Raw genomic sequence first — 19,235 nt, 5'->3', positions numbered from 1 at the left:
ATTCAGAAGGGAACAAAGACTTTCTTGGCTAGAAACTATTCCTGTTGCATTCTAACAATCTTTGTCAGGAGGTTACGCTCAAAAGTGATAAATTAACTAACTAGGTAGAAAATGCAAGTATAGTTAGAATAGGGATAAATGCCACTCATTACTTTTAGCCAGAATTGCAATGAAAAGACAGAAAATAAAGCATAAGGTTTTGAAAACGTAGTTTGATGAGGAATGAAATATGAATCTGGTTAAAGTTCTACTTAGGTTGTATTGGGAGAAAGTGGCTACTAGTGTTAAGAGAGACTAATCCCCTTTCCACTGGGGCAACAGAAAAGTCATCTTGAATGTGAACCTGATATATGGAAGTTTCCAGAATTTAAATTGAAGATTCATTTGAAAAACATTCATTGAAAGAAGAGTGCCTGAAAAGACAAATCATCTAGGGTGCTTACCTGGGAAAAATGGCTGCCTAAGGAGGTAATTTTTTCCCAGAATGCACCATGAAAGCATCTGCTGAGGCTGTGGATCACAGTGGCCAGACAAAATCTCACAGGCACAACAGAAGTTGACATTCTCACATGGTATTGCTTTTGCAGGAATGAAGAATAGATGGCCTCTGCATCAGCTCCTGCCTCCAGGATCTTGCCCTGTTTAAGTTCCTGTGCTTTCTTCAATAATAAACAGCAGTATGAAAATTTAAGCTAAATAAACACTTTCTTCCACAACTTGCTTTTTGGCCATGATGCTTCTTTGTAGCAATAGAAATTCTAACTACAACAACCACTCACTATTATTCCTTCACTACTGTAATGGATCAAATCCCTAATCAAGAGTCAAAATAAATTTTCCTTTCCTTAAGCTGCTGTTTCTCAGGTAATGATAAAAGTAACTATGCAGGGATTAAACAAATATTTCTAATACCTTATAAGAAACATATATATGTATACTTGTAGACTTGTTATTAGTACACAGAGTCTGGGCAAGCTGGAAGTCTTTATTTGATATATGGATGAGCAAAATCATGTGATACCATCTAGTAATTACACATTGAAGATTAGTTGAAAACACATCACAAGTAATGAAAGCAATGCTTAGTGAAAAGTATTAGATGATAGATTATGCCAAAGGTGAATTGGCATTATTTAGATAAATTAAAATATATTCATGTATATGAAATATAGTGATGCATATAATGGTCCATACTTTATAAGAAAATATATGAGCCAAATATGAATGGTCTCCTCTTGGTAAGGAAGAAAAGAGGGTTTTAGAGACAAAAAAGAGGGGGAATAGGAGGAACAGCATATATAAAACAATGATGATTCTTTGTGAGAAGTGAGGGCTTTAATGAACTCATCCCTTCGTTCATGATTTCATAACAATAAAGGGAAAGAGGAAGATAGGTGATGTGACAAGTATATGTGTTGTGGAAGAAAAAATAAAAGGCCCAACTAGTTAAAATAACATCTCACAATTAATATCCTAAGTCTACTGGTTATAAACTTCTATATTCCAAAAGATGCATAAATTATTTGAATATGATATCTTGTTTAGAAAGGATGAAAATGCAAGCTCTTGAAAGTCAGACATTCAAAAGCAGTGTGGAAATGTGAGAGCACAGAGCACTAAGAAGGGCCTCGGTGCTGGCATCATAGAGAAGCTCATTCTTGGAGTCAGGAGAAAAACATGCCAATACTTTATTTCCTACTACCTCTTAGCTACAAGCACTGAACAAAAGAAGTTTTTTTTCCCCTTGGTTTCAGTTTCTATAGATAGTCAATGAAAGATGTTTCTACCAATAGTATTTAATACCCATAGGCATTTTTATTTAAATTCTTCAATTACTACTAATATTTACATATCCATTCCCCCATTCCCTTGCCCTCCCATTCACCCATGTTCCCCACCAACCACCCCAACCCATTGCCCAACTCCTCCCCAGGGATAGTGAGGCCCTCCACCAGGGACCTTCAAAGTCTGTCATATTGATTGGGGGTGGGCTTAGGCCCTCCTTGCAGTATCTGGGTTGAAATAGTATCCCTCCATAGGGAATGGGCTCCCAAAGTCCATTGTGCTCTAGGATTAAAGACTGGCTCCACTGTTAGAATTCCCATAAACTGTCTTGGCCTCCTAGCTGGCACACACATTCAGAGGGCTTGGTTCGGTCCAATGCTGTTTCCACACCTTTATGACTAAGGTCTCCATGCTCTCACTAGGTCAGGTCAACTGTTTCTGAGGGTTTCTGCAGCACTGTCGTGGCTTCTTTGCTCATCCCTCCTCCCTCTCCACAATTGGATTCCATGGGTATGGTTCAGAGCATAGCTGAACCCATAGGTATTTAACAAACACAGTTTATTAATAAAAGTGAAATAAATATCTTGGAAGAGTTACTCTTGAAAAAGACGGTGTTAAATAGTTTACAGGATGCAACTTTTTAAAGAGAATGTGGGTGTGCAATACTAATGGACATTGGTAATGACAGTGATCAATGAAAAGCAAGTGGACAGTGAGTGATTGATTAACACTGTTCCATGTGCATTTGTTCATGCACTGTAAATATGCATATACTGTGCCTCCAAAGAACTTATACTATGACTTCAGAGATGCTCAGTGGAAATGAAAAAAAAAAAAAACAAAACACCAGTTTAAAGTGAAAACTAGCAAACTGAATACACTATGGAGCAAGCTGAAGAACTTAGTACCCGGAGAGATAGAGTTCTGGGAGACTGAGTTGGGAAAGGTCGTTTACCAAGACCACATTATAAGTACCTTACAGCTTCATCTCACAGCTTTTTCCTCTTTCACTACTCGCTTCTCCAATAGGTAGACCAGCTGCTTCTTGTTAATTTGTCTTTTCCATAGAACTGACCTCTTTAATCAGTTTCATATTACTCTCTCCTTCAGTATATGAAAAGCCTATTTATTCTTAATTCCAGTGCTTTCCTCTGCATCAACTAAAGAAACTATCTCCTGAAAACCTATCATTTTTAGTAGTTGATGTTATAGTTATCAAACTGCGTTGAGGTCAATATGCTACTGGTTTGTAGAATACAGTTGCACCCCAGAGTCACTGAAAGGGGAAAAGTTTAGATGTGGAAATAAGAAAGCAATAATAGATGGAAGAAGTCAAGATCTTTGAGAATCTGTGAGTCACTGAGAATTCTGAGAAACAGGAAATTCAAAGTTCTGGCAAAATTCAGGATAATTGAAAGAGAAAAGAAAGGGAACATGTAGCCAACATACATGTGCGTGTGCGTGTGCGTGTGCGTGTGCGTGTGCGTGTGCGTGTGCGTGTGCGTGTGCGTGTGCGTGTGCGTGTGCGTGTGTGTGTGTGTGTGTTTCTGCACAGGTGTCTTCCAAAGATAGAAGCTTTTCCACAAAATCTCTTGGAGCTACAGCTGGAGATTTTGTACTGATGAAGCTTTGGATCTTCATCAAGAGCAGTGTTAAGCACTGAGTGACTTATCCATCCCCATAGCCAAATAAATTTAGGTGGCTTGCTGATACCCAGGAAATTAGAATTGTGAAGACTGAAAGCTGTTGTTCTTTAACTTGTAAATGTCAAAGAAATGAAATTTTAGCAGGTCACATAATGTTTCAGAGTAGGAAGGAGATTGCCAATTTTGTGCACATAGAAATATGTGAGAATCAAAGATTGCGAGAGGTGTGCACTGTAACCAACGATGATCATTTTACTATTTTGTTATTGTGAACCCACATCCATAATTTCCTTCCCACAAAGTAATATAAATGGACAACAATAATTTTTTCATCAATAAACCCCTAAAAACTGGAGAAACAAGAACAAAAATGTCATTCTGGGGTAAATGTAATTTGCTTCAGGTTAAGAGGAACCAGGAAGAGAGCTATCATGTTCTTTACATTAGTAGGAAAAACATGTTGTGAACTGGCCACAGGCTGCACACCAAAGAGCAGATGGTAGAGTTAGGAAGACATACACTCAGCAGCAATTTCCTGGATATTTAGCAGAACACTCCAAAGAATGGTGTTTGGAAATTAAGGCAGTGACAAAAAGGAGCATTTTAGAAAAGCAGAAAATAAGAGAGCAGATTGAAAAGTGAATTTTGTAAGATTTATTTAATAAAAGCCCAAATTGTAAAAGTAATTTATAATCTTTATATTCAACAAGTAAGACTAGGTATGATTAAAAGCAAAGCAAAACAAAACAAAACAAAAAACCAGCTCAGCAATGAAGAAAAAGCCAGCTCGTGAAGAATTTCAGAAGCAAAAAAGAAAATATAAGAGCTTTACAGAAAAAAAATTCAAGGATTAATAAAGCTATATTCTGACTCTAACTTATTTGAACTACAAAGTCTCATACTCTTTGTTTTAACCGTTCTTTTTTATATTTTTGAATGTCAAGATGAGTTCTCATCTGTATTAAATTCAATAGCAGAAACATGTTTTTTGTTTTTTTTTTTAAAAAGGAACCATGTTAAGAATGATGGAAATGAAAAGGTAACACAAATGAAATATATATTTCAAAGTCCAATTCATTTTTTGATATGCTATGAGATTTCTACTTTTCTAAAGAGATGATATAACAGGAATATAGAATTAAACCTTTTATACATGGACAATTAAATCAAATAATAAAACATACATATGACATAACATAAATGTAGACAATGGTATCAATTTCCCTGTTTCAAGGAACAATTTATGATCAACTGACAAAATTATTCATATAGGAAGACCTTCATTTCCAACTAAATGTTTGTTTCCCTCCTACATCATAAATAAAGCAGGTGTGAAGCAAGCAAATTATGAGTTATTAGACAGTTCTCTAGGGACTTCCTTCCAGGCTGAGCTTATGCCAGCCTCATGGGGGATTAACATTGAAACTACTTATATCCATTCAATGATTCAATATTACATGATAGAAACTTATTAGTTATTAACTCATGAGTTATTTCACATGATGCTGATCTACCCTAATAATTTCATGTATATCAAAGTGTTAGTTAGGGTCCCACTGAACTATGATCATAACAAGCTGTGGTCAAATCTGATATGTTGTTTCTCTACTCTGAACAAAATGACTCTTCTAACATAACTAACTGCTCTTCTTATTCTCTTGTGAGGATTAATTTATCTGGAATCTGGAGAAGAAAGAGTGGAATAGGTATTCCTTAATACTATAATTGAGGATTCGATTTTTAAAAGGAGAAAAGAATATCACAAAATGCAATAAAATTAAAAGATTATAATGATGCAATGGTCTCTGAAAATGTAATAGTCCTTGCCTCAATATTAAGTTTCCAAAGCTGGATGCTACTTTAAACAAAAGACAAATTAGTAATTTGCTTTCCAACTTTAGGATTTTCTTAATTCATTAGAATGATAAATGAGGGAAGGGAAAAATAGGACTATGAAGAGTCAAATCAAATATTGATCATACATCTTCAGAGATATGTTGTCCTACACAGGGAAATACACACAAAAATAAGAATAAAAGACTTAATAATAGAAGTGTCTGTACCTTTTCACCCACTGATACCTGGGAAACCAGCATAGGACTGGTCCAGACTCCCTGAATGTGGATGTCAGTTTGGAGGTCTGGGAAATCTATGGGGCCTCTGTTAGTGGATCAGTATTTATCTGTAGTATGCAAATGGACTCTGGGAGCCCAATCCACATAGAGGGATACTCTCTCAGCCTAGACACAAGGAAAAGGGTCTAGACACTTCTCCAAATGATATGACAAGCTTTGAAGATCCCCGTGGAAGTCCTCACTGTCCCTGTAGAGCAGAAAGGGATTGGGATTGGCACCCAGAAATTGGCACTCCAATCCAAGTTGCCTAAAGGTCAGTGTAAGAATACAATTGCTGGACATTGGTGGAACATGCCTTTAATTCCAGCACTCGGGAGGCAGAGGCAGGCAGATCTCTGAGAGTTAGAGGCCAGCCTGTTCTCCAGAGCAAGTGGCAGGTAGGCTCCAAAGCTACACAGAGAACCTTGTCTCGAAAAACAAAACAAAACAAACAAACAAACAAAAAACAAAAAAGAAAAAGAAAAAAAGAATGCAATCAACAACATCCAGGGCAATATGTCACACCAGAGCCCGTCCATCCCATTGCAGCAGCCCTGAGTATTCAACACAATTGTATCACAAGAAGACTACCTTTAAAACTAATTTTATGAAGATGACAGAGGTACCTAAATAAGAAACGAATAGATATAGATATAGATATATAATTTTTAAAAAGTATAAAAAACAAACAGAAAATTGGAGTAAATCAATGTATCCTTTAAGGAATGTCAAGAAAATCAAGAAAAAAAAAAAACAAACATTTAAAGGAACTTAATAAAATTGTTCAAGACCTAAAAATGGAAAGAGGAGTAATAAAGAAAACATAAACTGGGGGATTCTGGAAATGAAAACCCCCAGTCAAGCAAGCAAAAACCACAGATGAGAGACTCATCACTAGAATACAAAAGATAGGCATTAAAGACACGATAGAAGATAAGTACACTGGTTGAAGAAAATGTTAAGTCTAAGAAAACTCCTGACACAAAACATCCAGGAAATCTGGGACACCATGAAAAGACCAAACCTAAGAATGGAGAAGAATCACAGACCAAAGGCTCAGAAAACATTTTTAATGAAATCATAGAAGAAAATTTTCCTAACCTAAAGAAGGACATGTGTATAAATGTACAAGAAGCTTATAGAACACCCAATAAATTGGTTCACTGTCAATGTAATCTACCACATAAACAAACTGAAAGAAAAAAATCATCTCATTAGATGCTGAGAAAGCTTTGATAAAATCCAATACTCCTTCATAATAAAGATTTTGGAGAGATAAGGAACAAAAGGGACATACTTCAACAAAACACAGGCAATTTACAGCAAACCTATAGCCAATATTAAAATAAATGGAAAGAAACTCAAAGCAATCTCACTAAAGTCAGGAAAAACACAAGGTTGTCCAGTCTCTCCATATTTATTTAATAAAGTACTTGAAATTCTAGCTAGACAAATAAGACAACTAAAGGAGATCAATGGGATATAAATTGAAAGGGAAGGTGTCAAATTGCATTTATTTGTAAATAATATGACAGTTTACATAAGTGAGGCCAAAGAGGCTATCAGGGAACTTCTACAGCTGAAAAACACTTTCTGAAAAGTGACTGGCTAGAAAATTAACTGAAAGGGAGAGTGGGAGGAAGGAGGGATGCGGAACTGGGATTGGTATGTAAAATAAAAAAGATTATTTTAAAAAAATAAAAAAGATTAACTGAAAAAATTCAGTGCTTCTATATGAAAATGATAAATGAGCAGATAAAGAAATCAGGGAACAAGCACCTTTTGTAATAGCTGTAAATGATATAAGATATCGTGCTGTAACTTTAGCCAAACAAATGAAAGACCACAATGGCAATCACTTAAAGTTGTCTAACAAAGATGATGTAGAAGATAGCAGAATACAGATAGATCTCCCATGCTCATTGATGAGTGGGATTAATGTAATACAATGTCCATCTTATCAAAAGCAATCTAAAGATTCAATTCAATTCCTATTAAAAATCATTACAGATATTAAAAGACCAATACTGAACTTCATATGGAAAAACAAAAAATCCAAATTAGTGAATACAGTCCTATACAATAAAAGAACCTCCAGAGGTATCACCATCCCTGATTTCAAGATGTACTACTAATAAAAACTGCATGGTTTTGCCATAAAAACAGAGAAATACATTAACAGAATTGATTCAAAGACTTGGACAAAAAGCCACACACATATGGTTGCTTGATTTTGAAAAAGATTCCAAGCTTATTCAATGGAAAAAGAAAGCATCTTCAACAAATAGTGCTGGCTCAACTGGATATGGGCATGTTGAAGAATGCAAATAGATCCATATGTTCGACCCTGCACAAAACTTTACTCAAAAGGGATCAGACACCTCAATATAAATCCCAGTACACTGAGGCTTTCAGAAAAGATAGAGGGAAAGTGCCTTGAACACATTGGCATAGGAGTAAACTTCAAAAAAAAAAAAAAAACAGAACACCAATATTGCAGGAACTAAGATCAACAATTAGCAAGTTATCCCTCATGAAACTGAAAAGCTTCTTTAAAGAAAAGGATACTGTCAAAAAGAGAAAATGACAGCCTAAAGAATGAAAACAGATTTTTATCAATCTCACTTGTGACAGCGGGATCATATCAAAAATACTCTAAGAACTCAAGAAACTAGACATCAACAAACCAAGTAATCCAATTTAAAATGGGATACAGATCTAAACAAAGAATTTTGAATTAAGAAACTCAAATTGATGAGTAACACTTAAAGAAATGTTCAACATCCTTTGCCATTAGGAAAATGAAAATCAAAATGACACAAAGATTCTATATTACACCTGTCAGATGGCTGAGTTCAAAAACACAAGTGGAAAAAAAAACCCAAAAGTGGCAACTCATACTAGGTAAGATGTGGAACAAGGTAACATTCCTCCATTTCTAGTGAGAGTGAAAATCTGTACATCCATTTTGGAAATAAATATGGTGGTTTCTCAAAAAAATTGTAATCAGTCTACCTCAATATCCAGCTATACCACTCTGGGGCATACACCCAACAGATCCTCAACTGCCACAAGGACAGCTGCTCTACTATGTCAATTGCAGCTTTATTCATAACAGCCACAACCTGGAAACAACTTAGATGTCCCTGAACTGAAGAATGGAAAAATGAGTGGTATATTACCACAATGGACTCAGCTGTTAAAAATTACAGGAAATTTATAGGCAGATGAATGGAACCAGAAAAAAAATCCTCCTGAGTGAGGTAACCCAGACTCAGAAAGACAAACAAGGTATACAATCAGGAGTGAATATTATAAATTCAAATAATATATATATATATATATATATATATATATATATATATATATAAAGTCAAATACGTCCATGCTACAATCTATAGACCCAGAGAAGCTAAGTAATAAAGAAAGCTCAAGGAGATGTGCTTGGTTATCCCTGGGAAGGGTAAATAATATACATTTTGGCTGGGTGTTCATGGTGTACGCCTTTAATCTCATCACTCAGGAGGCAGAGGCAGGTGGATCTCTGAGTTTGAGGCTGTCCTGGTCTACGGAGTGAGTGCCAGGATAGGCTCCGAAGCTACGAAGAGAAACCCTGTCTTGAAAAAAAAATAGATTTTGAGGGTAGACTGGAGGCAGTTCGGATGGGAGCAAGATGGATCGGGTGGAGGCTGGAGGGAGAGAATATGGAAGAAATACCTGGAGGGTGAGATATAATCTTGTTGCAATGGAAACTCCCAGGAATCTGCAAGTGTGACTCTAGCAATAAGAAATACATAGCCTGAACTGGTTGTCTCCTGTATTCAGGCAAGACTTCCAGTGGAGCGACTGGGACACGAGCCCAGGCATATAACAGTTGATCTACATTTTTTCCTGTCTACAAGATGTGCTAGAGTAAAGGTGGAACAGAAATTGTGCGTATGACCAACCAATAACCGTTCCAGCCTGAGACCCATGCCATAAGAAGGAGCCCATCACTAGCACTGCCTAGAGCACCAGAACCCAGTGCATTAATAGTCCAGAAACCTATGAAAGAACCAAATTTGACTGGAAAAATTGTCTACACAATAATGGCTAATGATATTCTGCTATACTTATAGATTTATGCCTAACACAATTGTCATCAGAGATGCTTCATCCAGCAACTGATGAAAATGGATGTAGAGACCCACGGTCAAATATCAGGTGGTGCTTGAGGAATCCTGAGGAAAAGGGGCTTATTGTAGAAGCCACAGGGGTCAAGTACACCATAAGAAAACTCTCAGAATCAGCTACCATGTACTCATAGTGACTCACAGAGACAGAACTGACAACCAAGGAGCCTGCATGGAACTAATCTAGGCCCTCTGCATATACATGTTGCAGCTGTGTATCTTGGTCCTCTAGTGGGAATCCTAACAAGAGAAGTAAGGGATACCTCTGAATCTTCTTGCCAGCTTTTGGGACCCTAATACTCATACTGAGGTGCCTGTGCTGCCCTAATAGGAGGGTAGGTGCCTAGTTTTACTACAACTTCATATGCAATATTTGGTTGATATCCGTGGGATGCCTGACCTTTTCTAAATAGAAATGGAGGAGGAGTTGGTAGGGAGCAGAGAGGAGGTGGGAAGAGGGACTTGGGGGAGAAGGAGTAGAGGGAATTTTGGTCTGGATGTAAAAAATAATAAAAATGCATCATTAAACAGAAATATTAATCAAGATACAACCATGGAATTGAGCAGTAGTGCATACATTTAAACCCGACACTCAGGAGGAGGAGACAAGGGCAGGTGAATCTCTATGATTTCAAGGCCAGCCTACTCTACAGAGGAAGTTTCAGGAAAGCTAGGGTTACAGAAAGAAACTCTGCCTTGAAAAACTTTTTTAAAAGGCCATATTTCTGTATTTTATTGTTGTCAGGTCATGAATTAAAATTTATTTGATAAGTATTTTCATTCCTAATTTTAATTTCTTCTCATCTTGTAAATACTTGAAATAGTTACAAAATTTTTATGGATTAGATGTCTTAGAAAAGAAATATTTCTTTTTCCATTTTTAAATCTTAAGATTAGTAATCATGCATATTACAGATCAATATAAAACACATTTTAAAACATCAAGAAGAGAATGATGAGAGTGAAGTAAGGGCAAGAAAGAGGACATTTTATGTTTAAAGCCCAACAGTTAGCAGCTGTGTCATTCTTAGTGACTATCTACCTATCACCTGTTTATTCATCCATCCATCTATCATCTATCTGCCTCTATCTATCTATCTGTCTATCTATCTATCTATCTATCATCTATCTATCTATTTATCTATCATTGATGTATGTCTATCACTTGTGTTGTATACAAATTATCCTGGTTTGTATTAGCATCTATGGTCTGAAATCCACATTAATAAAATGAAAAAGATTATTTCTCTCTCCTGGAATTTAATTAAAATAAAGGTCTGATATTCTCCCCAAAAAACTTCAGGAACCTCTTCAGCTCTAACCACAGTCCTGTGTTATGGGCACTCAATAAGATTTCAGTTCATCATTGTATGAAGTCCACTTGTAGTAATATCCAATTTCAAATGTGTGATGTGTTGTTAATGAAACATGCTATGAGAAGATAATTGTGATGATTGAAAGTTAGAACAGTAGTAGTGATCAAATGGTGAAGGGTCAGAGGGCTGCCATAGGAAGAAGATATGTTGTGAAACATCCTTTCCAGAGGTTTTTGGAATGGGTTAAAAATGACATAACATTTAAAAGCTATATATAGAATGAATGGAATCTTTTTATTAAAATTTTTCGAGGCGTTTTGGAATTTGTTTTCACGGATGGCAGTATCTACTCACCCACGCTGGTGCAGGTTTCTCCATCCACACCCAATGTCCAGCCTTCATAACAGGAGCACTTGACCAAGTGTTTGTGCTGCTCACACACTTGGCTGCACCTCTGGTGGGAGGCACAATAGTCCACAATTTCACAGGTTCTATTGTCTTTTTTGAGTTGGTGTCCTTCGGGGCAGGAGCAGACAATTCCTCTTCCAGGAACAACAGAACAATGGTTGCTACAGCCTCCGTTGTTCAGCGAACATTCATCTGTCAAGGGACAGATGTTTCTCAGTCACATTGTTTTTCCACTCTATACTACACATTGATTGAATTCTCTACATCTGGAATTAGAGTCTTGGGCTTTGTACCCAATACAAGACCATCTCTGCTAAAAACTATGCAATGCCAGAATTTATTTCTAAATGATAAGAATTAGGAAGTCATGTTTTAATTTCTACTAAGTTTGTAACATGGCTTAGCTCACTGATGCAAATTGTGTTCAGAACCCATTGGGTTAACGCACTGATGTAAATTGCGTTCCAAACTTTTGTTAAAACTAGAAAAATTATCCTCAACCTTTTAGAAGCTGTGCAAAATCAATTGTAGATGTCTTTCGAAAGAGACAAAAATTGATTACTGGCGTATTTAATGCTTATAAATAAAACACATGTATATTCATATGTAATTATATCATATAGTCATAATGAAGAGTAGTTTCCTTTCTACCTATGCCCTATATGTCGGTTGCTATGATTAATTCAATGAGGTCATGGAAATGTAATACATAATACCCAAACAAATTTATACTTGTGTTTTGGCACAAGTAATGAGCAACCATTATTTACCTCATGAATAATACACAATATTGCTAAAGAAAGGGAATGCTTCCTTTATAGCATTTGTATTTACCTTTAGATATATACATTTATTGATATTTTAATCACAAAATGTTAGGTTCTGGAGGGACACAGAATATTTCTAATTATGTTTATCAGCTTGATGTTGAAAAGACAGTTAAAGATATCTGATAAATAAAAATAAAGCTTACAAAAAGGATAGAACTTCTAAAATTTGGGTCAATTTGGGCAAATTTCAAAATGTCGTGCTCTTGATTAAACATAGTGCAATTTTTCACAGCTTCATTGTCCCTTAATGTTCCCTACAGTTTCCTACTGTTCCTAAGGGGCAACAACCCAACAGCAAGACCAAGAACTTTTATGTATTACTTTGCAGTAAAAGTGTTGTTTTGAGCTTGGTATGAATACCTCTAAGCCCTTCACTAGGGACACTGAAGCAGGCTGATCTCTGTGAGTATGAAGCCAACCTGGTATATACAGTTAGTTTAAGACTGGCCATGTCTGCATAGAGAGACTGTATCTTAAAAACAAACAAAACAAAAAATTGAGCAAAAACAGAGATTTAAAAATATATTTCTCAAAACTGATCTGATTGTGCTTCTGCAGACAGGTGCTAAAGGGACTATTGTGTAATGACTGAAAAATTGTATTAATATTTACATGTATAATATGCCTCCTTGGGTCTCTATTATACTTTTTATAAAATAAAATGGGCTGAAATGCAAGGTGTTCATTAAAGAGTCCTGCATTTTAAAGTTTTCTTTATGGTTTACCACTTTTCCACACTATTCATCATCATCAAGACAGTTGCAGTAATATGAAAGGAAATATAATTCCATTAACCATTTTTCTTTAAAAATTTTCTTCATGTTAGATATTATTTGGAAAGGGAAAATTGATTTATTTCCAAATATTCTTTTTCTCTGATAATCATAATCATTGTATAATTGTAGTCATTTTGAAGTATTTGCCCTATTTTAGTTCAATCAACACTCTTTTTCAAGAGAATTACTGAAAAAAAAAAAAAAACATTGTGCCCATCAGGTACAAAAAAAATAAATAAAGAGCAAAAAGATTTTTACAATGTTTTTAGTTTATTTCAAATATAACTTTTATCTTAGCACTAAGAATTTCTGATGCCATCTGTGGATTTAAGTAACAGAATTTAGGAGAAGCAAAATTCACTTTGAAATCTGAAACTGAGTGTACATGTAAAATATCAATATTCTCACAGCCAATGCATTATCAGTTCCACTTTAACTTTGTTATTAACCCTAAACCTCTTTTTAAAAGTTTCATTACTGCACCAATACTGTTACTGTGACCATAATCTGGTCTGCTGCCTTTTGGCCTTCCTAAACACTAACTAGGCTTTAACCATGGTACATATTCAAAAGAAATCAATTCATACTCCACCATGCTGGAACTTGCCTCCTGTGGGACCAGAAGAAAAAAAACAAAATACTGCTCTATAGTTCTAGTGAATCTCCATAGAATGATTGCAAATCCTGGTTTGTCACAATTCAGTGTGCAAAGAAAGTTTGTTGTGTGTCTGAGCCCGCCTGTGTTGATAAGCAGTAAAACTGTTGACCACTCTCATAGCCATCACTCTTTGCCCCTCTGAGAACTTTCTGCCACTCTTTTCTGGTAGACCAGAAGCTTCCTGTTGGAAGTGTACATATCCAGAGGGACAACTTGTATTGGCCCTACTTACTCTAGGGACCCCCTGCTCTGTGCTCCTATGACTTCCTTTCATAAGTGACTTCTGGCTGGAGACAGAGAGGTTGTTTCATTTGAAATCATTTGAAGTAATTCAAAAACCCGATAGGAAAAGAATCTCCTCAAGAGGCTAGAAGATTACAGGCTTGGGCTAGTTTTCTTGTGTGTAAGCATAGAAGACACTCTGGTCCTCATATATGCTCTTGGTTCTCATTGTCTACATTCAACCCTGCCATGTGTTCTGAGAAGACAGATGATGCCATATGTGTAAGCAATGCTGCTGCATCAGAACAAACTTGTCTGCTGTGCTTTGGGTCACCTAAACATCTCTGTATGTCAATTACTACAGAAATAAGACAAAACAAAAAGAGGCCAATCTTGTCCCCCTTCCAGGCTAAAAGCGCAGAAATAAGTATTGTTTTAAAGTTGCAGTCACCTTAGATTCCAGAATGAGCCAAAGCTAAGAGGAGAAACACCTGTTTGAAAAGCCACAAAAGTGTTATTTGTCTTGAGAAGCTGCCCACTGGAACATAAATGAACATATGTCTATCTCTTTAAGCAGTGTAGACCTCTTCCAATTACTTTACGGACTTGAGCTGAGCCAGTGATGGCAGTGCTTCATCTGCCTTTTACCCAGCATCATCTATTTAAACCTAACATTCCTGTCAGTACACTTATGACAGATGCCTCCTTTGTTTCTCTTCATACTGTGGTTGCTTTGGATAAACCTCTCTACTTTTCATCACCACTTGTCTCTTAGCTGGCATAATGAAATGTTAAAAGAAGGAAGTGAATATAAACAAGGAAAATATACCAATTTGTCCATGTAGATTTTTTGTAGTAGTGTAATTAATTTGGTTTTAGGGTTTAGTTTGTATGAATATTTTGTTTATTTTTTAGTTTTACTGGTAAAAGGTAATCTTATAGAACTACAGAACCTTTGAATGACAGGTTGCCTTATTACATACATTTTGAAACAGAGTGACAACCATTTTCACACAATACAATATACTATTGTGCTTGGCTGTGTACAAACACAAGTCCAGGGCTAAGAAGTGTAGCCTTTTACCCTTTGGATCAGTCAATTTACATTTGTTCTTTCCTAGTCATTATCATATATAGCTCCAGGAGCTACTTATTTTTACTATTCTTTAGACAATTTACGAATGATTTCTTCAGTGTTTTTTAGCAAACATATCTACAACCTTTTCTTGATAAATCTCTGGTCTCCTCAGGATAGAAAACATATTCTCCTTTATATGCATTGTTTGATATGGAGAGATGGCTATTCCAGGTTCTTTCAAAGTCTGTTGCATTGATTGCTTTAACTAGATACGCATACTCAGGGAAACTATTCTACAAGGACTTCAAATCAGACATAGTGGCATAGCAACTCTGGCAATACTCAGTCTGTCTCATTATCCAGCTTCTCCCCTTTTGCTGTAACAAGCAAAAACACAGTTTCTCTTGTAAAGTTTGAAGACTCCTCAACATCCACACAGTGCTGGGGACCTGAACCTTACAGGTCAGCATTGAGAAGACTTCCTGTTCTTAATGACTCCTGACAGCAATCCACTCAGCTATGGAACTGTAGGCAGGAGGCAGAGAAGTAACACCAGCATAGCTCTGTGACTGCTAAATGCATAGTCTGAGTTTTTTCTGTTGCTTTCAGAAATTCTCTATCATATTTAGTGTAATTTATAAGGCCATTTAATGACTAAAAATTATATGTAAGCTTCAGTGCAAAAAGTCTCATTTGAAGGGAATAAATGGAATGAATGAGTACAATTATAATAAGTAGATGTGAGTAAACTAAAAGGGTCTAATGTCTGGAGAGAAGCAAATGGGACTAAACAAGCAATACCACAAAGGTCGCCTTCATCTGACCCATCCGGACAGTCCCTTTTCCCATTGCAGAGTTTCTCTGGCTGCAGGCACACCGCGGTGTCATTAGCACAAGGGTACTTGGGTGGTGCACACAAGAAACTGTCACAGTCTTCTTCATCAGACTGATCCTCACAGTCGACATCTCCATCACATACCCAGGCATTGTTGATGCATCTCCCTTAAGGGAATGGAAAGAAAATGCATTTGAATTGTATAATTAGATCACAGTAATGAATAGCCAGTTATCATTTCTGTCAGAGACAGAATTACTTGCTATTATCAAGAAATCTATTTGCTGGTAGCTTGACAGTTTGTTTTCATGACAGCCTCAGAATACTCTTGTTCTGTTTGTAGCTGCTTGTAGAGTCTGAGCATTAATGTTTTCTTTAGTTCACATTATTTTCTGTATTAAATAAAAAGGGATTCTGTGAATAATTAGAAGTGTATAACAACTTCAGCAGTTAACATTAAAGATAGTTTTTGTGTGTATCAGTTACTTTCACAGTCATAAATTTAGGCAAGCACTATTAGTTATGACCCAAGCTGAAATTTAGGCAGATACTTTATTTTAAGGAAAATGACATTTTATTTATGTATGTAACCTTAACGCCACAACACTTTTTACCTGTTTACCTTGAAAAGATTATTTTAGTTGTTTCATAAAAGAATGTCAGCCCTGGGTAATCAATGCTAAGCACTGAAAATACTCCTTGAAGAATTGCCAGCCCTGACTTCATGTTTCTATAGAATCAAAGTAGCAAAAGCAGCATGGACTGAGCACAAAAACAGCAATGTTTGATGATGCAGAAGATTTGAGGACCCAGATATTGGTCCATGAAGGTGTGATACCTGAATTTTGAAAAAAAGATGCAAAATCAAACAAACAAGAAGAAATAATTTGAAATACCTGTTTTTTAAGAAAATTTGACATCTACATGTAGAAGAATAAAACTTGAGCATTCTCTCTTACTATGTACAGAAATCAATTTAGAACCAATGAAAAACTCAATTATTAGGAGTCTGACATGGTGGTATATGCTGTGGAGGCAGAGGCAGGTGGATCTCTGTAAATTCAAGGTCATCCTGGTCTATAAAATGAGTACAAGGACCAGGGCTGTTACACAGAGAAAACCTGACTCAAAACAACAACAACAAAAGGCAAAAATGAACAAAATAAAACAAACAAACAAAATAATCCTCAATGTTAGACCTGAGATTGAATCCTAAAAAAAAGAAAAAAATAGTTGGAAATATATTTTAGGCTATAGGTTTTTATGTAGGACTCTGATCACCTAGGAAATAGGAACAACAACTGACCAGTGGGACCTGATGAAACTGAAATACATTTTTATTACAAAAGAAACTCCTAACCAATTGAAGAGGCAGCCTACATACAAAAAAACACACAACCAAAAACATATACTGTATGTGTAACAGTGGATTAATGCCTAGAATATATAAATTGCTTAAAAAACTGAACTTTAAGAAAACAACCAAATTAAAAAAGTGGGCCATGGCAGTGGGTGGAAAATTCTCACAAGAAAAAATAAAATAGCTAAGCAACATCTAAAGAATGTTGACCTCCAGGTGTTGGTGGCACACACCTTTAATTCCAGCACTCAGGAGGCAGAGGCAGGCGGATCTCTGTGAGTTTGATGCCAGCCTAGTCTACAGAGCTAGTTCCAGGACAGGCTCCAAAACAATACAGAGAAATCCTGTCTTGAAAAACAAAACAACAACAAAAACAAAAAGAAAAAAGACCCCAAAATAAAAAAAATAAATAAATAAAAAATAAAAAATGTTGGCCATCCTTAGCCATTAGGTAACAGCAACTTAAAACTTCTTGGATATTTCCTCTTACCCCAGTCAGAATGACTAAGATTAAGAAAATTAGTTGTGACAGATTCTTCCTAGGATAGGGTAATGGGGGGATCTCATGTACTTTTGGGAAGGTAAACTGCTACAGCCTCTTAGAAATCAGTGTAGGGATTCCTCAAAATACTAGCAACAGATAAACTATATGACCCAACTATAACATATCTGGGCATACGCACAAAAGACTTTATTTCCTATTACAAAGACATATGATAGCCCATATTAGTATCTTTTCTCTATTCAAAATAACTGGGTATTAGATACAACCCAAATGTCCATCAAGCAATAAATAAATAATGAAAATGTGGTATCCATATTCAATGGAATTTTATTCAACTGTAAAGAAAAAAAAGAAATTATGAAACCAGAAAGTAAATAGACAGAATTGAAAATGCACTGAATGAGATAGGCCAGGCTGAAAAATACAAATGCTACAAGATTTGTGGGTTTAACTGGGCATAATTAATCTCTTCCTAGATGCCATAGGGTGTCAGGTTTGGAATGCCTCTCATCATGTCAGTAGATGTGTACCGGGGATGCCTGAAATGATGTTATTGCTATTGGGCTCCATTGCTAACCAGAACTTGATTTAAAGATGTTATTGGTGAAGACACTACACATTCATCACAAGACATGGATAAATCGAGTTGGTTCTGATTACTATGCTGCCTCATAGTTAGGTAACCTATATGGTACCAGAAGAATTTATGTGATCTATTAGGAAAGATAGAACCCCATGAAATATAGCAATGACTGATGTGGTAAGAAGATTGCCTGTGTGAGCAATAGTGACATGAATATTATTAATACACCCATTTGCTTTGTGATTGCACTTAAGGTTCACTACACAGGAAGAAATGCATTTCTGGTACTGCACATCTGATCAAGAACCCATGGGTGGGAGCTTATAGGTTCTAGAGGTAAACCTATTATTATTATTTTCTAAATGGAAAAAAACCAAAGTGCCCCCTAAATTTGTAACTCTACAAATATATTTAAGTGTAGATCACAGAACCAATCAGGGAGCTTCCTTTGTGTGTTAGATAGTGGTAATGCAGAAACTCACAACTAGTCAATGGGCAGAGAACAAGTGATTATGGAGTGCTCTACCATAAGTGGGAAAACTGTATCATCCCTACCTGAATTTATTGGGTCATTAAAACAAAAGAGTACAGAAAGTTGGGACAGGTTGTGTGCTGTGGGAGGGGGTAAATGTGATGAAAATACACAGTGAGAAAAATCTCTTTTCTTGTTCTCCTCTATTCTTCCCATGACTCTATCTTCCTGGTCCTTCATGTCTTCCTCCCAATTCCTGTTCCCGCTTCTCTTTCTCCTAACTCCCCCTTACCTCCCTCTGTGTTCCCAATTTACTCAGATCTTAAAGAATTCATAGAAATATCATATTAAAGAAAAATAACAAACATTCTTAAATGTTTTTGTAACTTCAGTACACACAAATAGAACATGTATAAATCTTTTATTTCTTCTGATTTAAGAACAAATTGGTTGTTTGCTACCCACATGCTTTCAA

At 36.1% G+C, this 19,235-nt stretch overlaps 1 protein-coding gene across 1 annotated transcript in view; it reads right to left on the bottom strand.

The window, feature by feature from the left end:
- LOC100773941 (low-density lipoprotein receptor-related protein 1B) overlaps positions 1-19,235 on the bottom strand; it is a 1,050,824-nt gene that overhangs the window by 675,672 nt on the left and 355,917 nt on the right. Inside the window, exons 20-21 of the mRNA XM_035447074.1 lie at positions 15,807-16,007; positions 11,388-11,633 (exon numbers count right to left, since the gene is read on the bottom strand). Of these exons, the coding sequence (XP_035302965.1) occupies positions 11,388-11,633; positions 15,807-16,007 (447 nt within the window). The remainder of the gene's footprint in view (positions 1-11,387; positions 11,634-15,806; positions 16,008-19,235) is intronic.

This window comes from Cricetulus griseus, chromosome 6 (assembly GCF_003668045.3).
Source record: "Cricetulus griseus strain 17A/GY chromosome 6, alternate assembly CriGri-PICRH-1.0, whole genome shotgun sequence".
In the NCBI taxonomy this organism is placed as follows: domain Eukaryota; kingdom Metazoa; phylum Chordata; class Mammalia; order Rodentia; family Cricetidae; genus Cricetulus; species Cricetulus griseus.
This window is presented reverse-complemented; position numbering and strand designations above follow the sequence as displayed.